Below are 25793 nucleotides of genomic sequence, written 5' to 3' on the forward strand. Positions count from 1 at the left end.
AGCATGTATTAAATTATTTTTAAAATATATAAACAAATATACACATCTATATCTATAAACATCTAGAATATGTACTAAGTTGTTAAGAGTACCTATACTTGAGGGAGTTTCCTACTTTATACACTTCTGCGAAGAATAAAATTCCTTGTAATGACTGAAAATTAACTTTATAATTTAAAAACAAATAAAATGCAAAATAGGAAGGCTTACCTCTGGCCTAACTTCATAATTTCTGCCCTTCACAAAACCAGAAATTACTTTAATCACACCAAGGGAAGCTTGGCCTAATTTATCTTGCTTAAACAATTTCTTTACTGCCTCACAACACATTTCAGAGATCTGAAAAATAAAATGTTACACTCAGCCAGTTTTCTCAAGCTCAGCACCACTGGCATTTTAAGCCAAACAATTCTTCATGGGGGAGGAGAGGGGGCAGGGGGTGCTCCTGTGCATTGTGGGAAGTTGAGGAGCCCTGAGCCTTTACCCACAGGATGCTAGTAGAAGCCACTACAGTTGTGACAATCAAAACTGTGTGCAGCCACAGCCTCACATTCCCTGGAGGGTGAAACCACCTCCTGCTCAGAACCACTACACCAAACTTATGTTCAAAGAATTTTCTTAAAGAGGCAATGTTTAACAAAGTGATACTATTTTAGCAATAAATAATAGCTCCAGAAGAATTCTGAGGAAAAAAATAATCATAAACTCTATAATTTTGTATCCAGGATGACAGCAACCCACCGACTTTGACACGTCATTCATGAGAGGGACAATCAATACGATGATGTTGTTGTGAAAGTTGAAATGAGGTAGTGACACCAACAGCTCACACAGGCTCTTCACAGCCACTTCTGCCAGTCCTTTGTAGGCCTTTAAGGAAACTACATTACTTTTCTTCAGTTTCCTTTGCTTCCAGTCTAATCAAAAGATAACTGTAGTTACTTTACTTATTGATCAAAACTTCAACTAATTAGCTTTATTTTATAGTAATATGCAATAATATCCTATGCAAATTCTTAAGTGAGTCGAGTCCACATTTTGACACAAGTACAAACGCTATCATAAAATTTATCTGCCATCATCTACATGGACTCTAATCATCATGTTAAGAACTTTGGCTCTCCATACATTTTAAAAGATGTATTATTAGAAGAAAAGGGTCTCAGGGAATAAATCGGGGCAGGGGGAGACAGAGAGCTGGATACCTTAAGGAATCCCTAGGCTTGCTCTACAGGCTTTCCCCCAAAACACTAGACCACAAGTCAAGAAGACTGGGTTCAAATCCTAGTAGTCGTCCATTAATTAGCTAGTGAATATGAGCAAGCTCCAGACTCTGAGCCTTCATCTCTTCCATGTTCCAAAAATCAGATCTGGAGAATCTAAAACAACATTTCCGTTGACTTCCTGCTAATGCTCTCTATGGGATCTTTACCCAGGAGGTCCAGATTTAAATTTTTCTTCAAAATAGCCAATGATTCACAGTACTTTTCTAGGAATTTCTACACACATACTTTGCTACCATAACACAGCACCTTGAATATGAAAAAACACTGGTTTTTCTAGAGTAGGTTCAAGACTTCCTCCACATCATACACAACCAGAGATGAAAAAGACATATAGATGACAGTGCCTTTGTTTTAAGCTTGCTTCTCATGTATATGAGTTTTCCTCAAACAGGCTATATTCATCATAAGAACTGTATCTTCCATTTACTTAAAACTGACAAGACTTCATAATGGATGGATGAAGAGACAAAATGTGGTACATATATGTAATGGAATATTTTGCAGGCTTAAAAAGGGAGGAAATTTTGACACATGCTAGAAGAATCTTGAAGACATTATGCTAAGTGAAATAAGCCAGTTATAAAAAGGACAAATATTGTATAATTCCACATATAAGTTGAGGTTCCTAGAGTCAGATCTATATTCAATTCAAATCAGAAAGTAGAATGGTGGTTACCATAGGCCGGGGGCAAAAGGGAATGGGGAGTTCATGTTTAATACATACAGAACTTGGGGCAGCCCGGGTGGCTCAGCGCTTTAGCGCCACCTTCAGCCCAGGACATGATCCTGGAGACGCGGGATCAAGTCCTGCGTCGGGCTCCCTGCATGGAGCCTGCTTCTCCTTCTGCCTGTGTCTCTGCCTCTCTCTCTCTCTCTCTCTCTGTCATGAATAAATAAATAAAATCTTAAAAAAAAAAAAAATACATACAGAACTTCAGCTGGGGAAGATGCCAAAGTGCTGCAGATGCATAGCGATGATGGGTGTATGATGCTGGATTTACTTAATGCCACACAAGTGTACACTTTAAAAATTGCAAAAATGATCAATTTAATGTTACATATATTTTACCATAATTTTTTAAAGATTTTACTTATTTATTTATAGAGACACAGAGAGAGACGGAGACACAGGCAGAGGGAGAAGCAGGCTCCATGCAGAGAGCCTGACATGGGACTCAATCCAGGGTCTCCAGGATCACGCCCCGGGGCTGCAGGTGGCGCCAAACTGCTGCGCCACTGGGGCTGCCCCCCCCCTTTTTTTAAAGATTTTATTTATTTATTTATAGCATAATTTTTTTTTAACTTGAAAAAAGTACTTCATAACGGTCCCATCCGCTTAGAAAAGGCCTACACCTGCAGGGTACAATACAGAGGCCACAAACCACATGTGACAAGTGAGTAGTTGACCTGTGGCTAGTCCAAATGCAGATGTGCTGTAACTTAGTACCAAAAAAAAAAAAAAAAAAAGGAATGTAAAACACCTCACTGATTTTTAAAATTGACTACATGTTGAAATAATAACATACATAGTAATTTTATTACTTTTTACTTTTTTTTCTTAGTTAGTATGGTTACGTATTTTTTAAATGACATGTGTGTCTCACATTATATTTCTATTGGACAGTGTTGGTCTACACAAAGCTCCCAGGCCTTGGTATGTATGCTCCTAAGTAGGCTCCAGTTGGGAGGCCAGAGCACAGAGGCAACATCCACAGTACTCAGTCCCACCATCTCCTTCCTGCCCAACAGGATTCAGTAGTCCCGCTCCAGCTGAGATAGCAATTGGGTGATCCTTAGGCTCATTACTGAGTAAAGGAGCCCAAATGAGTTAAATGAAAGCACCAGAGACCTAGGCAACTGAATTCTTCTCCATTCATCTTCTAATTTTCATAGGTCCTTCTTTTCTGAACAAAGAAAAAGAAAATAAAAGTTTGATGGAAGAGTTTATCATCCATCTACTATGACTGACTTCTAAGTCCATTTTCAAGGCACTAATTTCATCCATTTCAAGTCATACTTCTCCCCTAATTACCCTACCCAAATAAAAACCAGCAGAATAATTTTCAACCATTCATAACTAAAGAAAGAAACATATATCTACTTACTAGGGAAAGGCCTGGAGCAACAAAAATACTAACAGCTGATCAATACAGGGATAGGGCCTGTACAGGCCAGCCACAGTTATAAGCACCTTTATCTAGAAGTTAATTTCTCACAACAATCTTATGAAATAAGTACTTTTATTTATAAAAGAATGGAGACACAGAGAGATTAACTGATTTGCCCACCACATGGGTAGAAGTTAGAAAGCTCAGATTTGAACCCAGGCAGTTTGAACCCAGCAGTAGACTCTGCTCTTGACAACATGCTATACTGACTCTCACCACAGAGCACAGAATATAGAACTCCCTTGGGGATCCCTGGGTGGCTCAGCAGTTTAGCGCCTGTCTTCGGCCCAGGGCGTGATCCTGGAGTCCCAGGATCCATAGCAGGCTCCCTGAAGCAGCCTGCTTCCCCCTCTGCCTGTGTCTCTGCCTGCCTCTCTCTCTCTCTCTGTGTCTCATGAATAAATAAATAATCTTTAAAAAAAAAAAAAAAAAAAAGAACATAGAACTCCCTTGCTGACCAAAGCTAAGTATGTTATATATTTTAAAAATGTTTAATATACCTTTAACCATTTGCTCCAGATTTTCCAAATAAAATTTATATTGGCTAACCAGGCCTTCTTCAAATTCTCTTAATTTTTGGGTTTCTTTGCGGATCTGAAAAAAAATAAAAAAGATCAATTATTTTTTAAAATCAAAATATCGAAATCCTGGGGCTCCTGGGTGGCTCAGTTAGTTAAGTAGCTGTCTTTGGCTCAGGTCATGATCTCAGCCCCACATCAGGCTCCCTACTCAGCCAGGAGCCTGCTTCTCTCTCTCCCTCTGCCCCTCCTCCCACTTGTCTCTGTCTCTCTCTCTTAAATAAACAAAATCTTAAAAAAAAACAGCAACACCTGAGTGGCTCAGCCATTGGGTGTGTCTTCTGCTCAGGGCATGATCCTAATCTCCTGGGATCAAGTCCATCAGGCTCCCTACAGGGAGCCTGCTTCTCCCTCTCTCTGTGTGTTTCTCATGAATAAATAAAATCTTAAAAAAAAAAAAAAACTTAAAAAAACATATCAAAATCCTTAAATTAGCACAAAATATGAGTGCCAAGTATATACCCAGTCCTATAAAACAAACAACTCCTACTATTTCTCCCATCTCTAGCTCTCCAAAATGTTCAGTTTATTTTGTGTAGTAATTGTATGTATCATTACCTTGGTGGATTTTTCTGCTTCTGTGAGGGGTCGTATTTTATATGAAGGAGTAATGTCTTTAAATAACTCCATCAAGGAAACTATCACCAGCTTTCGAACAGTAACAGCCACATCAGGATCCTGTTCCATCAGCATAGAACGCAGTTCTTTTAATTTTTTAATCTGTTAAACAAATAGCTTATAAGGGCAGAGAAACCATGGTAAAACAATTATGAACAAAAGACAAGAGCCTCACATCTGGAACAAGTGGAATCCATATAATGACTCAGAGTCTAGTCAAGCCATATACAACTCCAGATATTACCCACATTACCAAAAGATAAACCACTAAAACTAACCATATTTTTGTTAGAAGAGATACAGACTTTAAAAAAAAGTTTAAATTTATTAATTTACCTATTCACTGAAATTCTTTCTATTGGGTTTTCTTAAGGCATGTGTCCTGTTTCCCTAAAAACACTTTTTGAAATAAATTGTTATACACACATATCTGTGAATTAATCAGGAATTAAATATAATGTATCTATTAACTTTAACTACAAGACTCATACAAAAATCATTTGGTTTTTTTTTGTTTTTTTTTTAATACAAAAATCATTTGTATGAAGTAATGCAGAAGTAAAAAAAAAATGGTTTCAATGAATGTGCTTGCTTTAATGAACTACTATTGCCTGCTGGATCTCTTGAGAGAAGCAATACTCTGGTTGGTTAGCAACATTTGCCACAGCAGGGGGTAGGATAAATATGTCACCACCTATCTGCTATCCCTAACTTGTTTGAGGCTCCAGAGCTGGAAGACCCAGATTCCAATCCAGTGGCTATTAAAATCATAATGAATTTACTTGAATTTTTTAAGGCTGTTATTCAACTGTAAAATAAGATTAACAGTTCTTTTCTTTATGGTTTTATAATGATTAAATAAGATGATACAGATAAGAAATATTCCAACAGGGATCCCTGGGTGGCGCAGCGGTTTAGCGCCTGCCTTTGGCCCAGGGCGCGATCCTGGAGACCCGGGATCGAATCCCACGTGGGGCTTCCGGTGCATGGAGCCTGCTTCTCCCTCTGCCTGTGTCTCTGCCTCTCTCTCTCTCTCTCTGTGTGTGACTATCATAAATAAATAAATTAAAAAAATTAAAAAAAAAAAAAAAAAAAAAGAAATATTCCAACCAACTTCCCCCAATTCTGTTCCAGATCTTCCCCTTTGTTTAAAAAAAGAAAAAAGAAAAAAAAAAAAACAAGAAAACAAGTACTACTCCAAAACATGTTTAGATGAAATTTTTTTTCTGCAAATGTAAATAATCTACTTTATTGTTCAATAAACAAATATATTCACAGTACGATGATGGGAACACCAACAGTAATAATAGTACCATTTTATATGACTTCATGTATATTTGATTATTTAATCCTCACAACAAAGTTTTAAAATAGGTACCATCCTCTTTTTAGTGATGAAGAAAATGAGTCTTGGCTAAAAGGACTTATCCAAAATCTAACAGGTAGTACTCTAGTTTTCTTGAATCCACATGTTGTAACCGTGACCATCTTCACCACTGTTTCCATGGCCCACTGATAATTCATTATAATTCTGATGTATTTCACTTAACATATTTTCCACTTGCAAGTACTCCTGAACTAATCTCACTGACTTTTGTGTAGCATCTTCCTTATTAAAAATCCTGTCAAGGGATCCCTGGGTGGCACAGCAGTTTAGCGCCTGCCTTTGGCCCAGGGCGCGATCCTGGAGACCCGGGATCAAATCCCACGTCAGGCTCCCGGGGCATGGGGCCTGCTTCTCCCTCTACCTGTGTCTCTGCCTCTCTCTCTCTCTCTCTCTCTCTCTCATTCTCTGTGTGACTATCATAAATAAATAAAAATAAAAATAAAATTATAAAAAAAAAATCCTGTCAATCAGTCAAGCAAATCTGCAAATGGGTTCCTTCTCCCTCATCCAATTAGTTTTTACACTTACCACTTTCAGAGTTACATTAAATCCAGTATCTCCATTTATTTTTATTATTTTATTTTATTTTTTTATTTTTATTATTTTAAAGAGAGACAGGGGAGGGAGGTGGAGAGAGAGGAAGAGAGAATCTTAAGCAGGCTCCATACCCATCACAGATCCATGAGCCAGAGTCATGACCTAAGCTAAAATCGAGAGTCACGCTTAACTGACTGAGCCACCGGGCACCCCTCAGTATCTTCATTTAGAGATGAGGAAATCAGACTCAAGGGCACCTGCGTGACTCAGTGGTTGAGCATCTGCCTTTGGCTCAGGTCATAATCCTGGAGTTCCGGGATCGAGTCCCACGTCGGGCTCCCTGCATGGAGCCTGCTTCTCCCTCTGCCTGTGTCTCTGCCTCTCTCTGTCTCTCATGAGTAAATAAATAAAATCGTTAAAATTAAAAAAAAAGAAAAGAAAAGAAGACTCAGATGAGGAAAATAAGACAAAGTGTTTAAGTGACTTTTCTAAGATTAAAAATTAATTTCAGATATAGGACTAGGCTAAGCTTCTGTCTACTCTTACTCTAGCTCAGTATTGTGTTTTTTTTTTTTTAATCTAATTTTTTTTTTTTTTATGATAGTCACAGAGAGAGAGAGAGAGAGAGAAAGAGAGGCAGAGACACAGGCAGAGGGAGAAGCAGGCTCCATGCACCGGAAGCCCGATGTGGGATTCGATCCTGGGTCTCCAGGATCGCGCCCTGGGCCAAAGGCAGGCGCCAAACCGCTGCGCCACCCAGGGATCCCTCAGTCATTGTGTTTTAATGTTTTTCCTTTTTGCGTGTGCTTATAGGTTATAAGGGAATCCTAAAATAGTATACATTTCCACCATATCTAAAATGAAGAGCTCAAAGAAATTGGTACCACTTACATTAGTTTCTGGGTCTGATAATATGGCAGATGCCAAAGTTGCAATATGCATTTTCTTCTCCTGTAGTTTCTTCCTTCTTTCAATTAAATGTTCTTCTAATGTCAGTTCTCGAATGGGATCTTCAACAATCTCTGAAACAGGTTAGATTTCTCCTCTTAAACATTTCTTTACAAGTATTTACAAGAACCTTAATCAATACAATAAAATTCTTATAATAATAAATAATAATAATGATAACTAACTTTTATAGAACACTTGCCATGGGCCAAGATTACTACAGATGATCAATCCTCTCAAAAATGCTATGAGGCAGGTACAATCATCATATCCATTTTGTACGTAGAAAATGAGGCATGGGAGAATAACTTGTTTATATTCATAGACCTAGCAGAAATGGAACTCAAACCCAGGTAGTCTGACTCGAGAGCTCATATTCTTAACTACTCTGCTAATAAACCTATAATAATTCCTAGTAATTAAGGGAAAAAGCAACCTGATTTAGTTTTTTAAAAAGAACACAATAATTAATAAGGGCACATGATGTAATGAGCACTGAGCACTATAAGACTGATGAATCACTGACCTCTACCTCTGAAACCAGTAATACATTTTATGTTAATTCAAATAAAATTTAAAAAATAAAATCTGTATATAAAAAAAGGAAAAAAGTATAGAATACTCTCCCTTGTTACTGTCCTTTGCACTACCAAAAGTATGTCCACTTTAAGAAAAGAAATTCAAGGGATCCCTGGGTGGCGCAGCGGTTTAGCGCCTGCCTTTGGCCCAGGGCGCGATCCTGGAGACCCAGGATCGAATCCCACATCGGGCTCCCGGTGCATGGAGCCTGCTTCTCCCTCTACCTATGTCTATGTCTCTGCCTCTCTGTCTCTCTCTCTGTGACTATCATAAATAAATAAAAAATTTAAAAAAAACAAAAAAAAGAAAAGAAAAGAAATTCAAAAGGAACTACATTTAATAAACACACAAGCATAATCTCTAATGAGTCTATGAACGATGACTGAAAACAATTGACCTGTAATCTTATTTACACTATTAATGAGGTTTGCTAAGCTATAGTAAAAAGTAACCAGCCTGTTCTATAGCAAATTTCAAACAAAAATAATTTCAAACCATAAAACATGTTTTGAGTTTAACTCTCATTGCAATTTAGTTATTAGAAACCCACATTCAATTATCTAAAACAGATATGTACAGACATCTGTAAGTATAACTGCTCTAATAAGTGAAATGATTTCATATCACAGAATCATTTTGTAATTTAAAGCTAAAAAGCTACAACATCTGGGTGGCTCAGTCAGTTAAGCATCTGTCTTTGGCTCAGGTCATAAGCCCAGGGTCCTGGGATAGAGCCCAACATCAGGATCCTTGCTTATCAAAGAGTCTGCTTCTGTTTCGCCCTCTCGCCCTCCTTGTGCCATTTCTCTCTCAAATAAATTAATAAATAAATAAAAACCCTTAAAAATAAAAAGTAAAAGTAAATAATGCTTTAAAAGTTAGCAATAGGCAGGAATTTCACTTAAAATTTTTTAAAAATTCAAAATGGAGGGACGCCTGAGTGGCTCAGCGGTTTAGTATCTGCCTTTGGCTCAGGGTGTGATCCCAGAGCCTGGGATCAGGTCCCACATCAGGCTCCAGGCTCTCTGCATAGAGCCTGTTTCTCCCTCTGTCTCTGTCTCTGTCTCTCTCTCTCTCTCATGAATAAATAAAATCTTCAAAAAAAATTTCAAAATGGTAATAATTTACAAGACTGTTCATGCACACCTAGACATAACTGCATAAAATTTTCCATAATAAAGAATCAAATTTCAAAGGTGAGACTTTCAACATGTGGGGAAATGTTCAAAATGACCTTGAAATGACCAGCACTCTGAAATGCACATTCCTGACTTTATCTAAAATTAAGTCACATTTACTATTCTCAATTAACAGTTTAGTAACTATAAAATACATCCCAATACCTTCCTCAAGTTCCACCTCTTCTTGATCCTCTTCATCTTGGTTATTGTCAATAACTATATGAAAAACATGTACGTTAAAAAATGTGTCAATACACATAAGTGATAAAACTACAAAGAAAAGCAGGAAAGTAATGACCGTAAAATTCTGGAAAGTAGTTACTTTTGTGAGGAGAGAGCAATTACTGATTGAGGGGCGCACAAGTTTCTGGGTGCTGGCAACATTTATTTCCTGCCCAGATAGCAGCTTTATGGGTGTGTTTCTTGATAAACCACATAAATAACTTCAAACCACAACTCTGACTTCTAGACTTCTGTGTTTTATTTTTGAAAAAACTAAACTTTTAAGGAAAAAGATACATACAAGAAAAAAAAGTGCTAAAAAAGGACAACTAACATGCTCTAATTTTAAAACAAGAGTATTTGGTGCAAAAAATTCTGAAAAGAAAATCACCTCAACATTGTAGCTTCAGTTATACTCCTGGTACCACAGACATGAGATAACCATCTGTATTTCTGGCCTAAATCCTCAAGCTTGCTCTATGACTAATTGCAGCTACCCCTTATTTTGTAGGTAAAAGGAAAAATAAAATTAAATCTTGAGTGAAAAAAAAATATGATGGTATTAGTAAAGAGCTAAAATGTTTACTAATACACTGGCTGATTAGATTTACCTGGCTTCTAGCCCGGGGGGCTCAGAGGTTTAGCACCACCTTCAGCCCAGGGCCTGATCCTGGAGACAAGGGATAGAGTCCCACGTCGGGCTCCCTGCATGGAGCCTGCTTTTCCCTCTGCCTGTGTCTCTACCTCTCTGTGTGTGTGTGTCTCATGAATAAATAAATAAAATCTTAAAAAAAAAAAAAAAAAAGGATTTACCCGGCTTCTCCCTGGTCTGTGGGATTATACCACTTTTATCCTTGATGGGAAGCAAGTGAATCATTTCCTTCTCTGGTGCGGTTTGCAGAGTTCTTGGTATTTTTTCATATTTATCTATAACACGCTCATACTTTCGTTTCTTGGCGTGAACAGGTTCACTGCAGGGAAAAAAAATCAATTTTTAATGTATTTAAAAAGGAATCGAGAGACGCCTGGGTGGCTCAGTGGTTGAGTGTCTGCCTTCAGCTGAGGTCGTGATCCCAGGGTCCTGGGATCGAGTCCCACATCAAGTTCCCCTCAGGGAGCCTGCTTCTCCCTCTGCCTACATCTCTGCCTCTCTCTGTCTCTTACGAATAAATAAATAAAACCTTTGGGAGGGGAAAAAAAAAGGAATCTAAGGACACCTGGCTGGCTCAGTCAGTTAAGTGTCTGCCTTTGGCTCAGGTCATGATCCCAGGGTCCTGGGATGGAGCTCTATGTCAGGCTCCTGCTCAGTGGAGAGCCTGCCCTTCCCCCCTGCTCATGCTTGTTCTCATTGCTCTCTCTCGCTCTATCTCAAATAAAATAAAATCCTTAAAATAAATAAAAAGGAACCTAGAGATCTATCATTTTAAGAAAGTACAGAAAAGTAAACTGCTAGCCAAACTGAAACAGGTAGACAGATAGTAGTATCTAGATCAGGCACATAGCAGGGACTCAAATGGTAAATGAATAAAAGAACTGTAGTCTACCACAAAGACTATAGCCACATCTAGTTTTCCCTTCAGATGCAAAACAGAAGTGAAAGTTACAGCAGATTCTTTTTGAAGAATAGTCTTTTTGAAGACTATTCCATAGAGCCAAGGGTGACATCACCCTTCTTACTATTCCCAAGTAGATTCCTATCACCTATTTTACTTTCCCAAAAACCCTCAGACCATAGCACAGTCTTAGGAGTTAAAGAGATCTAGGTTTAAATTTCAGATCCACTACCTGTGATTGTACGAAGCATCAGTTTCCTCTGTAAATGGAATAATACCTCCCCAACAGGGTAACAACGGCTGAGGTTATGGCCATTAAGAACTCAGGACCGTTCCACCAACTCCCCAAACAGAGAACTGCATTCTTCCCTAGCACACTCTACTTCACTCTTCAGACTCGAAAAAAATAAAGATGTACACTAAATAAAATCAGTTTTATTCATGAACTTCCTTTATTTAGGAAATAAACTGAGTCACAGGGTTTATTCTCTTATAGTCAAGCTGAACATCTTGCACTCATCACCTAACTAAAATTCAGATTCAAGTTTTTAACACTGAAAGGACATGAATGATTATAATCTAAATGAAGCATTACCTAGAAGAAAGATCTCTCGTTAGAAAAGAGGCTCTTTGTCCTAACTCTCTCATTAACTGCAAGTCATCTTCATCCATCATATCCAAAGGAAGCGCTTCCTCTTCTTCCTCCTCTTCCCTCTCAATTCTTTTACCTGTTCCAACAACAACAAAATCAGAAACATGTATTAGAGGTATAGAACTCTGTGTTTTTGTGTGAAGAAGAGGAAACGTTTATGGTTTTCTAGTACGTTAGCCCAATGTTTCTAAATGGAAGCACTAATGACACATTGGCCAGACAGTTCTTTGTTCCACTGCGGTATCCTGAGCTAGGCAGAAATGCTATCATCTCCAAATCCTGACATCTAAATGCCAGGGAGCTTCCCAAGTCACTGCTACAACCAAAAAAATAAAACGCCTCCACGCAATCTGCAAGATCTTCCAGAGCATGTGAGAGAACCAATGATTTAGCCGCTTCACTTCTAGATCCCTAATGACTCCTCCCACTTCCATTCCACTTCAGCCACCCCCTCCATGGGCCACATCCCAAACCCTGGCCTTCACCCCCCCGCCCCGTTCACCCCCATTCCCGTTTGTCCTTCCAGCTCTCATTCAGTTGCTTCCACTGCACTTCTGTAACCATATATATAGACCTTCAATCCTCTAACCACTCCACTTCTTTCATTGTGTTTCTATCCTCACTTTGGTGCTTCTACTGCATAGTTATCATTTCAACCGCCCTCGTGCCAATATTCTCAATTCTCAAAAATAAATATATTTTTCCCCATTTATTCAAATGGCATAAGCATCTCATACATGGTGATAGCCTATAATTTCAAGTGAGTGAAAGCATCAATACACGCTTTCACCTTTTTTGTTTAAAATTAACGATTTTGTAGACTATTTCATGTTGGAACATAAAAAAGTTTCCTTCTTTCTTTAAACACCCTTTTCCTGATTTCTAAGATACAGTTCTGATTTTCTTCCTAATTCTCTGGCTCCTCCTCAAACCCCATTTACAGGTTTTATGCATCCACCCATTCCTTAAATTCTTTCTTGGCTCTCCTGTTCTCACACTATGCATTCTTCACATTGATTTTACCCAAGTCTAAGGCTTCAATTACCATCTATATGTAGATAATTCCCAAAACTATTCTCTCTAACCCAGATATTTCAGGGCAACCCTGGTGGCTCAGCGGTTTAGCGCCGCTTTCAGTCCAGGGGCTGATCCTGGAGACCTGGGATCAAGTCCCACATCGGGCTCCCTGCATGGAGCCTGCTTCTCCCTTTGCCTGTGTCTCTGCCTCTCTCTCTGTGTGTGTCTCTTATAAGTAAATAAATAAAATCTTTAAAAAAGAAAAAAAGATATTTCATTTGAACGTTATAATTTTACACCAAACTGCCTAACAGACTTCATTTATATGCTCAACATGTAAAAATGAATATTTTGCTTCTTATATATAATTAGTAACATATCACATTTTTCAAATTCTACTAAAATTTAAAAGAGATCTTAAAAAGCATCTAACTCAACCAACACTTTTTTTTTTTTCTAAACAGATGAAGTACCTGGAGAGTAAGTGACCAGCCAAGGCCACTTTGCTAATAACAAAAGAGAAAAACCCAAGTTACCTGACTTTCAGTCCAACGACCTTTTATACATCATAATAAAATGTAGCCAAGGGATCAAACTAAATAGATCAGGTTTAAAAGAATGAGATATACATGGAAAGACTGAACGGTCAGGTACAATCAAATATGAATACCCTGAAAGTACTAGTAACATTGTAGAAGAACTGGCCTGACTCAGAATGGTCATATTTCCTTACCCGTTTTGAGTACTTGGGAGTTCTTGGATAGTTTTACAAAAGAATAACCCTGACAGTTGTTTCACTCTACGTTTCCACATGAAAAGAAAGCCAGAAGTTTAGAAAACTAAGTGAACTTTGGCAACGCTATGAAGAATGCCCCAGACAAAAGCGATGTTCTTACCTTAGCTAATTGCCAATGAATGGCAAAGTGGCAGCGCTGGCATGCTCCCCATCATTTATTTACACGGCAACTCTAAGTTTGTTTTCCCAAGTATTCTATCTTCAGATCTGCTTTCTAGACAAACTAAGAGCAGAGGCTAGCTCTTTATCACAATTAATACTATAATACTGTAATGTTTTCTCATATGGATTGTGATAAAGCAGATAGGACTACTATCCTTACCTACTCTTGGGAAAATCTAAAAAGAGGAACTACTAGAAAGCAGTTATTTCATGAGCATTTCAGAACAAATCAATAGAAACTGTAAGACATGAACACTTTCACAGTTACCTGGTCTTTTCTCCTTTGGGTCCTCCAGTGGGATCGGTTTCTTAGACACAGCATCCTTTACAGCTTGCCTTAGTTTCCTCTGTTCTTTTCGGTACTTCTTGAGAGTGCTTTGTTGTTTAAATTGCTTATTTTTTAGCTTGTTTTCAAGTTTGACTTTACTAGTTTTTAGTAACTTCCGAAAGCTTGGGATCTGTTTTTTATTTCTTCTCTAGAAAACAAGAGGAGCACTGCATACCCAGAAATTTAAACTGCATACTCAGAGCAAAACGTTGTCTTTAGAATAAGTGACATTCATGTATCGCCCTACTCTTTGCAAAGTTCTCCAACATACTTGATTTCCAACAGCCCCGTTAAGCAGTGATTGCTGTTACCTCAAAATTACTGAGGAGAAAGCTAAGGCTGATTTTATATGACTTGTCAAGGACTCCTAAACTGAGGGGGGCAAAACAGAATTCGTATCTTTGGACTTCAATGCTTGCTGGTAACCCCTCATTCAGAAATCCAAATTCCAGCTCTTTTTTTCTGTGAGTACAGGGGCAAATCACTAACCTTCCTATCTCTTTACTCATTAGGGGGAAAAACAGACTTATCTGGAGTCCCTTGACTCACATTATAAACTCGTTGAGAGCAGTACCCAGTTACCTACTTGAAAAATAAAGGTTCGAAAGACAGTCTCGAAGAACCCTTTAACGTCTCCCACCCTACAGACACGAGACTCCGTGCTCGCCTCACTGCGGCCCCCTGAAGCCAAGTGTGCGCAAGGTGTGCGGTCCAAGAGGCTCCAGATCTAAGTGCCAGGAGGCTGGCAGCGCACACAACCGCGAGGCGGCCCCGACTCCAAGCCACCGCCTCCTATACAAGCGCAAAAACTCCCCGAAAAGCCACACCGGGCAGCGACTGTCAGCCAAAGGGGTCCTAAGCCGCAGAGACCAGGCTCCTCAAGACACCTACCGCCTTCATCCTTAAATACGAAGGGAGTCCCGACGCTACGGCAAGACCAGGAATAGAGGTAACGCAGGAATCCGGAGGGGGCAACACACGCGCCCAAGGTACCACACCGCGCAAGGCGGAAGCCCCCGCTGGCTCCTCCCCATCCTCCGCCGCCGGAAGTGGGGGCGGGACTTCCGCACAAGGGCCTGGCCGCGCGCCCTCTTGCGGCGCGGGGCAGATGGCTTCCCTGGCGCTCGAGAGCGCGCGTGGAGACGCGTCGGCGCTGGACGAATGCGGGCGGGCCCGGGCGGGGAGCTTCGCAAGGTCTGTGATTCTTGCCCTGTCGCCCAATTTCCTTTAAAAGTCTTGGAGACGTCGGGCTCCGCCTTTCAAAACGAAAGGGCTTGATTTTTATCAGTCACCTTACTGCCCGTTGTGCCTTTCTTCACGCAGCTGACCTCGTCTTCCTGTCAGAGATACTGACTGGCCGCTGGTGTTCCTCCGTCGAGGCTTGGGAGGCGAGGCAGACAAAGGCTTCTTCCTTTCGTGGAATGCCGGCCGCGGCCTCCCCCACCCCCCGGGCTCCCTGGGAACGTTGTTGTGGAATGGCGAATGACTTCTCGTGACCTTCCGGAACTCAAAAGCCTCGAATTCTTGGTATTTTATTTTGAAACATTTCTTGCCTTCGTTTTAACCGTTGTCTGATAAAAAGAAGTATGTCGGTGAAACCCTGCGTTTCCATATTTTACAACGATGACCTGTGTAAATTTTACTGTCTGCTTAATCCGCCAAAGTCATTCATTTCAATAGGATTTATGTAATTTGCAAGAAAGTGTTTTTCAAAATGTTTGTCCCCCAAAGGCCTTTTTTTTTCCCTGAATAAATTTAAGAATGCCATTTCAGTTTATTTTAAAGAAAGTCAGTGATTTTTGAGCCTATGTCTCAACTGGAGTCCTGACCCCTCCAGTCCTAAGCCAGGTGGGAAGAGCCAGGAGGGGCTCAGAAGTCTGAGCTCCCTGGTGGGTGTTAGCGTTAAAGAGACTGAGAAGAGGGATCCCTGGGTGGCGCAGCGGTTTGGTGCCTGCCTTTGGCCCAGGGCGCGATCCTGGAGACCCGGGATCGAATCCCACGTCAGGCTCCCGGTGCATGGAGCCTGCTTCTCCCTCTGCCTGTGTCTCTGCCTCTCTCTCTCTCTGTAACTATCATAAATAAATAAAAATTAAAAAAAAAAAAAGAGACTGAGAAGAAACCTCCCAATTTCTGTGTTCTAATTCAGAGACCAAGAATCCCATTCTATCTGGATGGAATTCTTTCCCTCCCAAGTTCAGTGGTTTTTCCCTGTTGTGCTCTCTCTCCTTCCACACACAACCCTCAGAAACAGCAGAGCCTGTCCCCTGGAGTATTACTTCATCAAAAAAAATTGAAAATATCAGCCTGTGCTCTTCCCAAGTGCCCAAATCCCTTCCCAAACATAGTAATTTATCTCTCATCACTCCCATCCTTCCAGCTTTACCTCCAGTCTCCAAGGGTGAGGCATCCCCATTTCTATTCAAAACCAATTTTCTCCCAACTTCATCAGACTGCTGCGTTACTAATTATCCCCTTCCTGTTTTCCCTCTCCAATGGATTCTTCCTTTCAACCTATTAGTATATTCAAATTGATTCCATAATTTGTTTTCTTTTTTTTTTTTTTATGTAATTTATTTATCCCAGAGAGAGAGAGAGGCAGAGACAAGACAGAGGGAGAAGCAGGCTACATGCAGGGAGCCCGACGCAGGACTCCATCCTGGGTCTCCAGGATCACGCCCTGGGCTGAAGGTGGTGCTACACCACTGAGCCACCCGGGCTGCCCCTATCTTCTTTTTTTTTAATTTGAGAGAGAGACTGAGCAGAGGGGAAGGGCAGAAGGAGAGGGAGGGGCAGACTCCCACTGAGCAGGGAGTCTGACTTGTGGCTCCTTCCCAGGACCCTGAGGTCATGACCTGAGGCAAAGGCAGACACTTCACCGACTGAACCACCCAGGTGCCCCTGACTAATTCCTTTTAATTGCTGTTTCATTTTCCAAAAAGCTGGTATTTTGGTGTCTCTACTTCCTCTTTTCTATTATGACAACCCAAGTTTGTGCTAGCTTCTTGAGGAATTAAATCATTTGCTTGGCCCGTTTTAAGTTAATGATCAACTTGAATCCTTAGATCATTTTTAAGCACTTGTTGCCAAGCTGACTCCCTCCCATCTTGAATTTGAGCAATCTATCATTTGAACACAAACTTAAAAATGGAAGTTAATGTGATTCCTACTAGCTTAATCTTAATGGTTTTTCAATTCTTTGGTCTCCAGCTTTGTATCATTTCCCATTAACTCAACCCACAGCTAAAGTCAGTTTGGGTTCTAGGGCCTCTTGGATCCTCCAGAGTTTTCCTGAATGCTTGCTTGGGCTAAGAGAGATCACTGGGCTACCTCAAACTAGCTTCACAGGGATTGTACTCAGAGATTCCTATGAGCCCTTTTGAGCAGTCTGTTAAGAGCCCATCTGGACCTGCCTATAACATTCCATTGTCCTTTTCATTAGAGTCACCAAGAACCTCCAAACTGTTTTTCTTTTTTAAGTGTGCACTAAGCTATATCATTTCTTTTTAACTTCACTAGATCTCTCCACTTCATTTGATGCTACACATTTCTCCTTTTTTATATTACGCTTTCAATGTCCTTGGCCCTCCTAACAACCTCTTCCCTGAGTTCTTGTCCCAACTCCATTCCTTCTTCTTCATGCCTCTTCAATGTAGGTGATTTTCAAGGTTCTGGTCTTGACCCACTTTTCTACTTCTCATTCTACTTGCTCTTCCAGTGTGAGCTCATCCATCTACATATTGCAAAAAGATTTCCAAATCGTTTGTCCAGTCCATGCCTCTCCTTCCAGGTTTCTTTGTTATAGCTACCTCCTTCTGGACATCTTCACATAGTAACCATGGAACTTCAAATAACCGTGTTCAGAACCAAACTATTTTCTTCACTTGTACCTCTCCCAATATGCCCTATTTCATTCTTTTACCCACAGCTAGAATCCCGGTATTTCCAGAAATGTTGGAACACAAACCAGGACTTTCTTGGCCATGGTCTATAAATAAACTGATTTGAAAAATGTCACTAAGTATGCGTGGAACAATAAGGCTTCTGGTGTTCCTGTCCCACAAGATAATTCGTAGAAGTTGTAACAAGGAACCTTGAAGAAACTAAAAACACATAATAGGCTCAAAGGAGGTATGTTATTATTTCCTAATGAGAAATTACTAAATGGTGCCAGATTATAAATATAAATCTCCAAAATTCAGACATCAAGAACTTGAAAATGTGTATATGCCATTGGCCTCTTCCTTAGCTATGTAAAAATATACTTGAGAAAAAATGTATGTATAGTTGAGAAAGATAATTATGTATGACCAAATAGAGATTAATTGAAGAGATTGTATAGGTGCTAAAAAATAAAGAAAAGCTTGGGAAGAAATGACAGAGCAATGTATACTTAAATGGACCCTTACAGAAAGGACAAGTTCTATAAGTTCACATAGATGGGATAATATTTTCTGAGCAAGATTACACAGGTAGTGCAAATAATTTATATTGTGGACCATCAGGAAATTAGGTTAAAATAGCTAATAACCATCATTACAACTGATGATTAGTTGTGGAATTAAAATTATAAATAAGGGACGCCTGGGTGGCTCAGCAGTTGAGTGTCTGCCTTGGGTTCAGAGCATGATCCTGGAGTTCCAGGATCAAGTCCCACATCGTGCTCCTTGCATGGAGCCTGCTTCTCCCTCTGCCTATGTCTCTGCCTCTCTCTGTGTGTCTCATGAATAAATAAACAAAAAATCTTAAAAACAAAATTTGTAAACAAAAGATTAATGCCAAAAAATAATAACACACCAACATCCTCTCAGCAGTTATTACACACACAGAAAAAAGTCCTCCACAAGTGATTGCAACTTTATACTTGAAGACTTTCACAAACCCTGCAAAGCAGGGCTGAAGTGCCAAGGAATTTTTACCCCTGAGAGCAGCCTCCAACCAGTGATAAATTGAAGTTGAAGGATAAATATACCAATTTGGTACGCTAGAAAATGTACTCCAAAGATCTCGGGCCCTAATCCCTGAAACCTGTGAATATTACCTTATATTGGTCAAAGGTGTGATTAAGGATCTTGAAATGGAGAGATTATCCTGGACTATCAAGGTGGGCCCTGAAGGGAATCACATGTCTGTATGAGCTAAGAGGAAGGAGATTTCATACAGAAGAGGAAGAAACAGTGTGACTACAGAGCAGAGATTGTAGTGATGTAGCCACAAGTCAAGAAATGTCCCAGCACCAGAAAGGGGAAGGGGCAAGGGACATATTTCTCCTCTTAGATCTTCCAGAGGGAGTGTAACCCTCTTGACAACTTGACTTCAGTGATCATGATTTCTGATTTCTGATCCCTCAACTTGTGAGAGAATGAATTTCTATGGGCATCTGACTGGCTCAGTCGGTAGAACATGCAACTCTTGATCTCAGAATTAGAGGTTCCAGCCCCACATTGGGTATAGAGATTCCTTAAGAAAAAGTTTAAAATCTTTTTTTTAAAGTAAATTTCTGTTGTTTTCAACCACCAAATCTGTAGCAATTTGTCGCAATAGCCATCAAAAACTAATACACCAATATTTATACTAATCAGTATGCCAATGTTCTCGTTCCTAAGAGGTAGGATGACTCTGAGGCATCCTCTGCATTGTCTCCCAGAGAGCCACGAAAGGCATGTGCACCACCTACAAAGCTAACCTACTCATCAGCCCACTCTCTTACTGTCCTCTTCCCAGTCTCACTTCCCCACCCCTTCTATCAATGGTTTCTGGACTCTTCTTGAAAATAAACCATTTGCGGGACACCTGAGTGACTCAGTGGTTGAGCATCTGCCTTCAGCTCAGGGCGTGATCCTGGAGTCCGGGATGGAATCCCACATCAGGCTCCTTGCATGGAGCTTGTTTCTCCCTCTGCCTGTGTCTCTGCCTCTCTGTGTGTCTCTCATGAATAAATAAATAAAATCTTTAAAAAAAAAAAAAGAAAGAAACCATTTGCCCTCAAATCCTTGTGTATTAATTTCTTCCTGGGGCTGCCATAACAAAGTACCACAAGTAGCATGACAACAAGTTTATTCTCTCACAGTTCTGGAGGCTGAAAGTTAAAAATAAAGGTGTTGACACAGTTGACTCCTTTTTAGGACTCTGAAGGAGAATCTCTTCCATACTTCCCTCCTAGCTTCTGGTGACAGCTGAAAGTCCTAGGAATGCTTCAGCTTGTGAGTGCAAGATTCTCATCTCTGCTTCCATTCATACATAGCATTCTCCCTTGTGTCTGTGTCTTCACGTGGCTGTCTTCCCCTCATATTGAATTATGGGATCAGGCTAATGACCTCATCTCAACTTGATTACATCTGCAAAGCTCCTATTTCCAAATAAGGTCACATCCATAGGTACTGTGGGTCAAGATTTTATAATCTTTTGGGGGGCACATAATTCATACAACGTTGACTCAGGATCCAATTCAGGGACTCCAACCTAATACAGCTATCACTTACTAAGCATTTTTTATGTTTCCCTAAGTATAAACTATTTCATTTTATCCTCAATAATCTTATGAGATAAATATTAGCTCCATATTAAAGTTATTGACTTGAGGATTAGATATACTCTAACAAAGTCTGCATTTCACTAGGTGGGAAATGTAATAAAATGCTAGTTCCACTAGCTGGAGTTTTTTTTCACCAAAAGGGATCAAATGCCTTAAACTCTTTCCTAATCTGCTACATTATAGAAAAGGAAAAAATTAAAGAGGATCTTCCTAGGGTTTTAATATGTATTCTTTTCTACTTAAGATTTTTGTTAATAAATTGAATTTCTATGACATGACATTTCCTCTTTCTTGTATTAGTTGTTCAGACCCATTATTTATTCATTGCTCTCCAAAATCTCTAGGGAAGGGGAAGTGGATTCCATGCACAATGTCATGTACAGTTTCTAATAGTCCCTTGGCAGCAACAGTTCCTCTCCCCTCCCTGTACCAGACTCTGCTAGGAGCTCTCTATGAAAGAATGTTCTGTAAAACAAGGACACATTGTCTCTAGACCTCTATTCTAAAGCTTCTGGGAAGTATAGCTGAGCAGGGATGAGACTATAGATTGAAATTAACATCTAAACTAACATGTAGATCATTTCACACCCCCCACAACGGTGCCCTGCTTATCCTAATATTCTCTATTCCACCTATTACCAGAGTTCAAGTCCTCCCTCTGGTTACTACTTTGGAAATATAACATGGGCTTACCACATACACACAGAAGACCTACTTAGATGGCATTTATGTTTCGGATTGCTTTCCTTCATTTTCCAAGTTACTGCTGCTGATTATAATTAAAACCCCCTTGGGTGAATAAATGGATACATAAGTGAAATAAGTGGCTATCTATGAATAGAATGATAAGAGGTCTGGATGATCTAAAATATCTCCTCCTACAGCTGTCACTCTAGAAAGAAGATAAGATCTTCTCCTACAGAATCTCTCTCTTGGGCCCATTAGTCCAAAGGGACTTTTTAATATGCTATTTACGACCTTTTAACATCCAGAAAAAAGGAAATTGGTGGCTTCTGGAGGTAGCAAAAATGGGACGTGAAGGTGTGGAAGGATGTAAGTGGACAGGCTCCAAAATAGCTAGTTTTTAAACATGATCTATAACGTAAGGAGGTATGTGTATATCATAATAGAATTACAGCTTTAGTGGGAATATGAGTTATCTATTTCTGCTTAATAAATTGCCCTAAAACTTAGCAACTCAAAACAATAAACATTTATTATTTCACACAGTTTCTGTAGGCTTGCAATTTTGAAGTAGCTCAGCAGAATGGTTCTGGTTCTGGAAGTTGCAGTCTAGGCATTGGTTAAGGCTGCACTCATCTGAAGACTTCACTGAGGCTTCAGGATTAACTTCTAAGATGGCTCACTCATACGTCTCTTGACAAAAAGCCTCAGTTCCCTTACTGCCTGTTGGCAGGAAGCTTCAGTTACTTCCCATGTACCCATCTCCTTAGGACTGCTTGAGTATCTTCATGACATAGCAACTGGCTTCCCCGAAAGCAAGTTATCCAAGAGAGAGCAAGGGGAAAGTTCTAATGCCTTTTAAGATCTAGTCATATGGGGCAGCCCGGGTGGCTCAGCAGTTTAGCGCTGCCTTCGGCCCGGGGTGTGATCCTGGAGCCCCGGGATCGAGTCCCACATCGGGCTCCCTGCATGGAGCCTAATTCTCCCTCTGCCTGTGTCTCTGCCTCTCTCTCTCTCTCTCTGTGTGTGTGTGTGTCTCTCATGGATAAATAAATAAAAATCTTTAAAAAAAATCTATTCATATGGCAATGTTCAAATCTGGTTATATTTAAGTCACCTAGGAGCTTTCAGAAACTAACAGTACCCCATCCCACACATTTGAAATCAAATCTCTGAAGGTGATGCCTAAGCTTTGGTGCTTTTTTACTCGTTTTAAGCTACTCAGATGACTCTAATACAGCCATGTTTGAGAATCCTATGTGGGGCACTTACTCTCAAATATAGCTGTATCTTGGAATCACTTGGGGGCGGGAATGGAAAACACTGGTTCTTTGGTCCTGTTATGGATTGAATTGTACCACCACTACGACCCCCAATTCATGTATTGAAATCCCACCCCAGTACCTCAGAATGTTATTAAACTCAGAGATAGGATCTCTAAAGAGGTCAAATGAGGTCATTAAGGTAGGCCCTAATCCTTATACAAATAGGGGTCCTTATTAGAAGAGATTAGAATACAGGTTCAGAGGTAAGACCATGTAAAGGAACCACTAGGAAAAAAAAAACACCATTTACTAGCCAAGAGGCTTTGGAAGAAACTAACCCTGCAGACACCTTGATCTCTGACTTCTAGCCTCCAGAATCATGAGAAAGTAAATTGTAGGTAATAAATAATCATGAGCTCCTCGGACTCTGATACTTTTTTTATGGCAGCCCTAGTGAACGAATACAGGACCAGTCCTCAGAATTCTGATTTGATAGGAATGGATATAGCTGGGGATCAGAGCATTTTTAATGCTGTTTCAGTGATTTTAATGTGCATCAAGGTTAAGAGCCCCTGCTTTAAGTATCCCGAAATCTGACTTCATCTGTTTAAACAAACAAACAAATAAAAAGATATAGTATTGGAAATCATCACCTCCATTATTCAACTTGTTAAAAGTGAGTCACTTAATTCAGACCACACTTGATAGGGAAATGAGAGTTCACTTTTTTTTTTTTTTTTTGAGAGTTCACTTTTAAAAGGGAGAAGTATCAAAAACATTTATGGACACATTTAAAAATAATCAGTGTTGCTGGAGTGCCTGGGTGGCTCAGTTGGTTAAATGGCTGGCTCCTGATTTTGGCTCAGGTCATGATCTCAGGGTCCTGGGATGGAGCCCCAGGTCTGGCTTTGTGCTCATTGAGGGATCAGTAGGGAGTCTCTCCCTTTGCTCCCCACCTCCCCTGCCCCGCTCCTGCTCTTGCTTTCTCTCACTAAAATAAACACATCTTTAAAAGAAATCAGTGTTGGGTTCAATGAACATTTATTAAGCATCTTTATTGGAACCTAGATGGACACTGGAATTCAAACACGAAGTATTTTTCTGTCACTCAGGACTAAAGAAATTGGAAGTTTTGTGTAGGTAGATAAGAGGCAACTTTAGAACACAAGATGTTACAGGACTGTGATAGTTTAAAGCCGAATGTTCATGAGGTGAGATGTAAATCATGGACAGTATGAGGGACTGATTTTCTCCTGAGCAGAGGAGAGAGGTTATTTTATAACCATGTGACTTCCCATTCTTGAAACTTTTGTAGGATCTGAACTGAGAAGGACATACAGAGATGGTGACTCATTCCATCTTGCAACCCTTGACACCTGGATCATTATTTTTTATCTACAAATAATATTTACTGGTTTGTTGAATTAAATTTAACTGATGAATACAGATGAATCCTAAATATAGACTCACGTACTTCATTTGATTGTTGTAAATTTAGATTACTATGGTTTAGAATAGTGTTTTCTGTCACATATATATTTTTTTAACATGGTCAGCTCTTTTCTTTAGAATTTAGAGCAGTCACAGACAGAGGCATAAACCCTTTGAGGCCCATGGCCCACATTCTGTCAGTGGCATTGCTGTTTGGTTAAAATAGTGTGCGTCTGTGGGTCTGTGTGTGTGATATTTTTTTTTAAAGATTTATTTATTTATGATAGACATAGAGAGAGAGAGAGAGAGAGAGAGAGGCAGAGACAGGCTCCATGCCGGGAGTCCGATGTGGGACTTGATCCTGGGACTCCAGGATCGCGCCCTGGGCCAAGGGCAGGCGCTAAACCGCTGAGCCACCCAGGGATCCCCTGTGTGTGTGATATTTTTAATCGATTTTCTAATGCCTTTAGGTGGGGCACACACTCAGTACGCATTCTCTTGTTCTCCACTACTTCCTGTTGTCTAATATCCATCAGCCATATTGGTTCTTAAAGGCTTCAATGTGAGACCCATGGATCTAGATTTAAAACTTCAGGATTCTAGTGCATAATATTATTTTGGCTTATTCTTTTTTTTTTTTAAGATTTTATTCACTTATTTTAGAGAGTGAGAAAGAGAGTGAGTAGGGAGATAGAGTTTTCTGCTTGATTTCTTTCTCCTTATTTCCTCCTTCCTCCTTTTTTTTCCCCCTTGAATGGGAAGGATCATGAACAACTTCCTCAGTTCTTAACACAGTATCATCATTTATCCAGCCAAAGACTCTCAGTTGCATTTTTTATTTAGCACTATATTCAGTTTTATTTCTTTTCAACAATTCCTTTCTCTTCTCTTCCATAGGCAACTATTTTAATGCATTTAATGTAGATTCTAAAAATGCATTTCTATTCTTGTAAAAAGAGACATTTCTGTTTTGTGTATAGGTATTTTTAATTTATGTAAATTACATTATGTTCTTTTCCACTTGACACTATTTTTTTTGGTTTTACGTTATTTATTTGAGAGAGAGAGAGCATGTGTGAGCAAGAGAAGAGAGGGGGAAGCAGACTCCTCCTGAGCAGGGAGCCTGATGTGAGGCTCAATCTAGGGATTCCAGGATCATGACCTGAGCCAAAGGCAGACGCTTAACTTACTGAGCCACTCAAGATACCCCCACTATTTTTTTAATATTCATCCAGGTTTCTCTGTGTATCTAATTTGTCGTTACAAATTGTTGCATCATTCTCTATCATGGTTCATTTACCACTTATTATATATTTACTACAGCTGCACTGTCTTCAATTCCTTTCCACCTCAAACAACAATAACAATACACACACTCTTTAATGAGGGTCCTCTTCTCTTTTTTGTTTAGATTTTATTTATTTATTGGAGACGGCGGGGGGGGGGGGCAGAGCTCCCTGGCAGGGAGCCCAACGTGGGACTTGATCCTGGGTCTCCAGGATCACGTCCTGGGCTGAAGGCAGCGCTAAACCGCTAAGCCACCGGGGCTGCCCTAATGAGCATCCTCTAACATCCTCTTAGAGATCTGTGAGAAAATTCATCTGAAGAGTATAACCAGGAATGGAATTGCTGGGTCATAGATTACATATTCACTTGATTTAACTAAGTCATGCCTGCTGGGTCTCCAGAATAGCTGTATTTACCAGAGATTTTCTGTTCTATGTTTACTTCATCCCTACTGCTAACAGAGCATTCTGGATTCTTCAGTTCTTTTTCTCTTTTACACCTTTTATCCTTCATATACCCATAGTGAGCGCAAACCACCAGAGTTCTATTCTTCCCCAGGAGTCTAGACCCAAAGCTAGTTTA

At 39.9% G+C, this 25793-nt stretch overlaps 2 protein-coding genes across 4 annotated transcripts in view; one reads left to right on the forward strand and one right to left on the reverse strand.

Annotated features, from left to right (window-relative positions):
• NOC3L (NOC3 like DNA replication regulator) overlaps positions 1-15091 on the reverse strand; it is a 35943-nt gene extending 20852 nt beyond the window's left edge. Inside the window, exons 1-10 of the mRNA XM_038578232.1 lie at positions 14904-15091; positions 13953-14160; positions 11653-11785; positions 10318-10475; positions 9445-9498; positions 7466-7596; positions 4591-4752; positions 3955-4048; positions 742-917; positions 211-339 (exon numbers count right to left, since the gene is read on the reverse strand). Coding sequence (XP_038434160.1) covers positions 211-339; positions 742-917; positions 3955-4048; positions 4591-4752; positions 7466-7596; positions 9445-9498; positions 10318-10475; positions 11653-11785; positions 13953-14160; positions 14904-14912 — 1254 coding nt within the window. The 5' untranslated portion in view covers positions 14913-15091. The remainder of the gene's footprint in view (positions 1-210; positions 340-741; positions 918-3954; positions 4049-4590; positions 4753-7465; positions 7597-9444; positions 9499-10317; positions 10476-11652; positions 11786-13952; positions 14161-14903) is intronic.
• Positions 15069-25793, forward strand: part of TBC1D12 (TBC1 domain family member 12) — a 122911-nt gene continuing 112186 nt past the window's right edge. For all 3 annotated transcript variants that reach the window (XM_038578235.1, XM_038578236.1, XM_038578234.1), the window contains exons 1-2: positions 15069-15206; positions 15336-15539. The gene's annotated coding sequence lies outside the window, so the exon portion shown is untranslated. The remainder of the gene's footprint in view (positions 15207-15335; positions 15540-25793) is intronic.

This window comes from Canis lupus, chromosome 28 (genome assembly GCF_011100685.1).
Source record: "Canis lupus familiaris isolate Mischka breed German Shepherd chromosome 28, alternate assembly UU_Cfam_GSD_1.0, whole genome shotgun sequence".
Taxonomy (NCBI): Eukaryota; Metazoa; Chordata; class Mammalia; order Carnivora; family Canidae; genus Canis; species Canis lupus.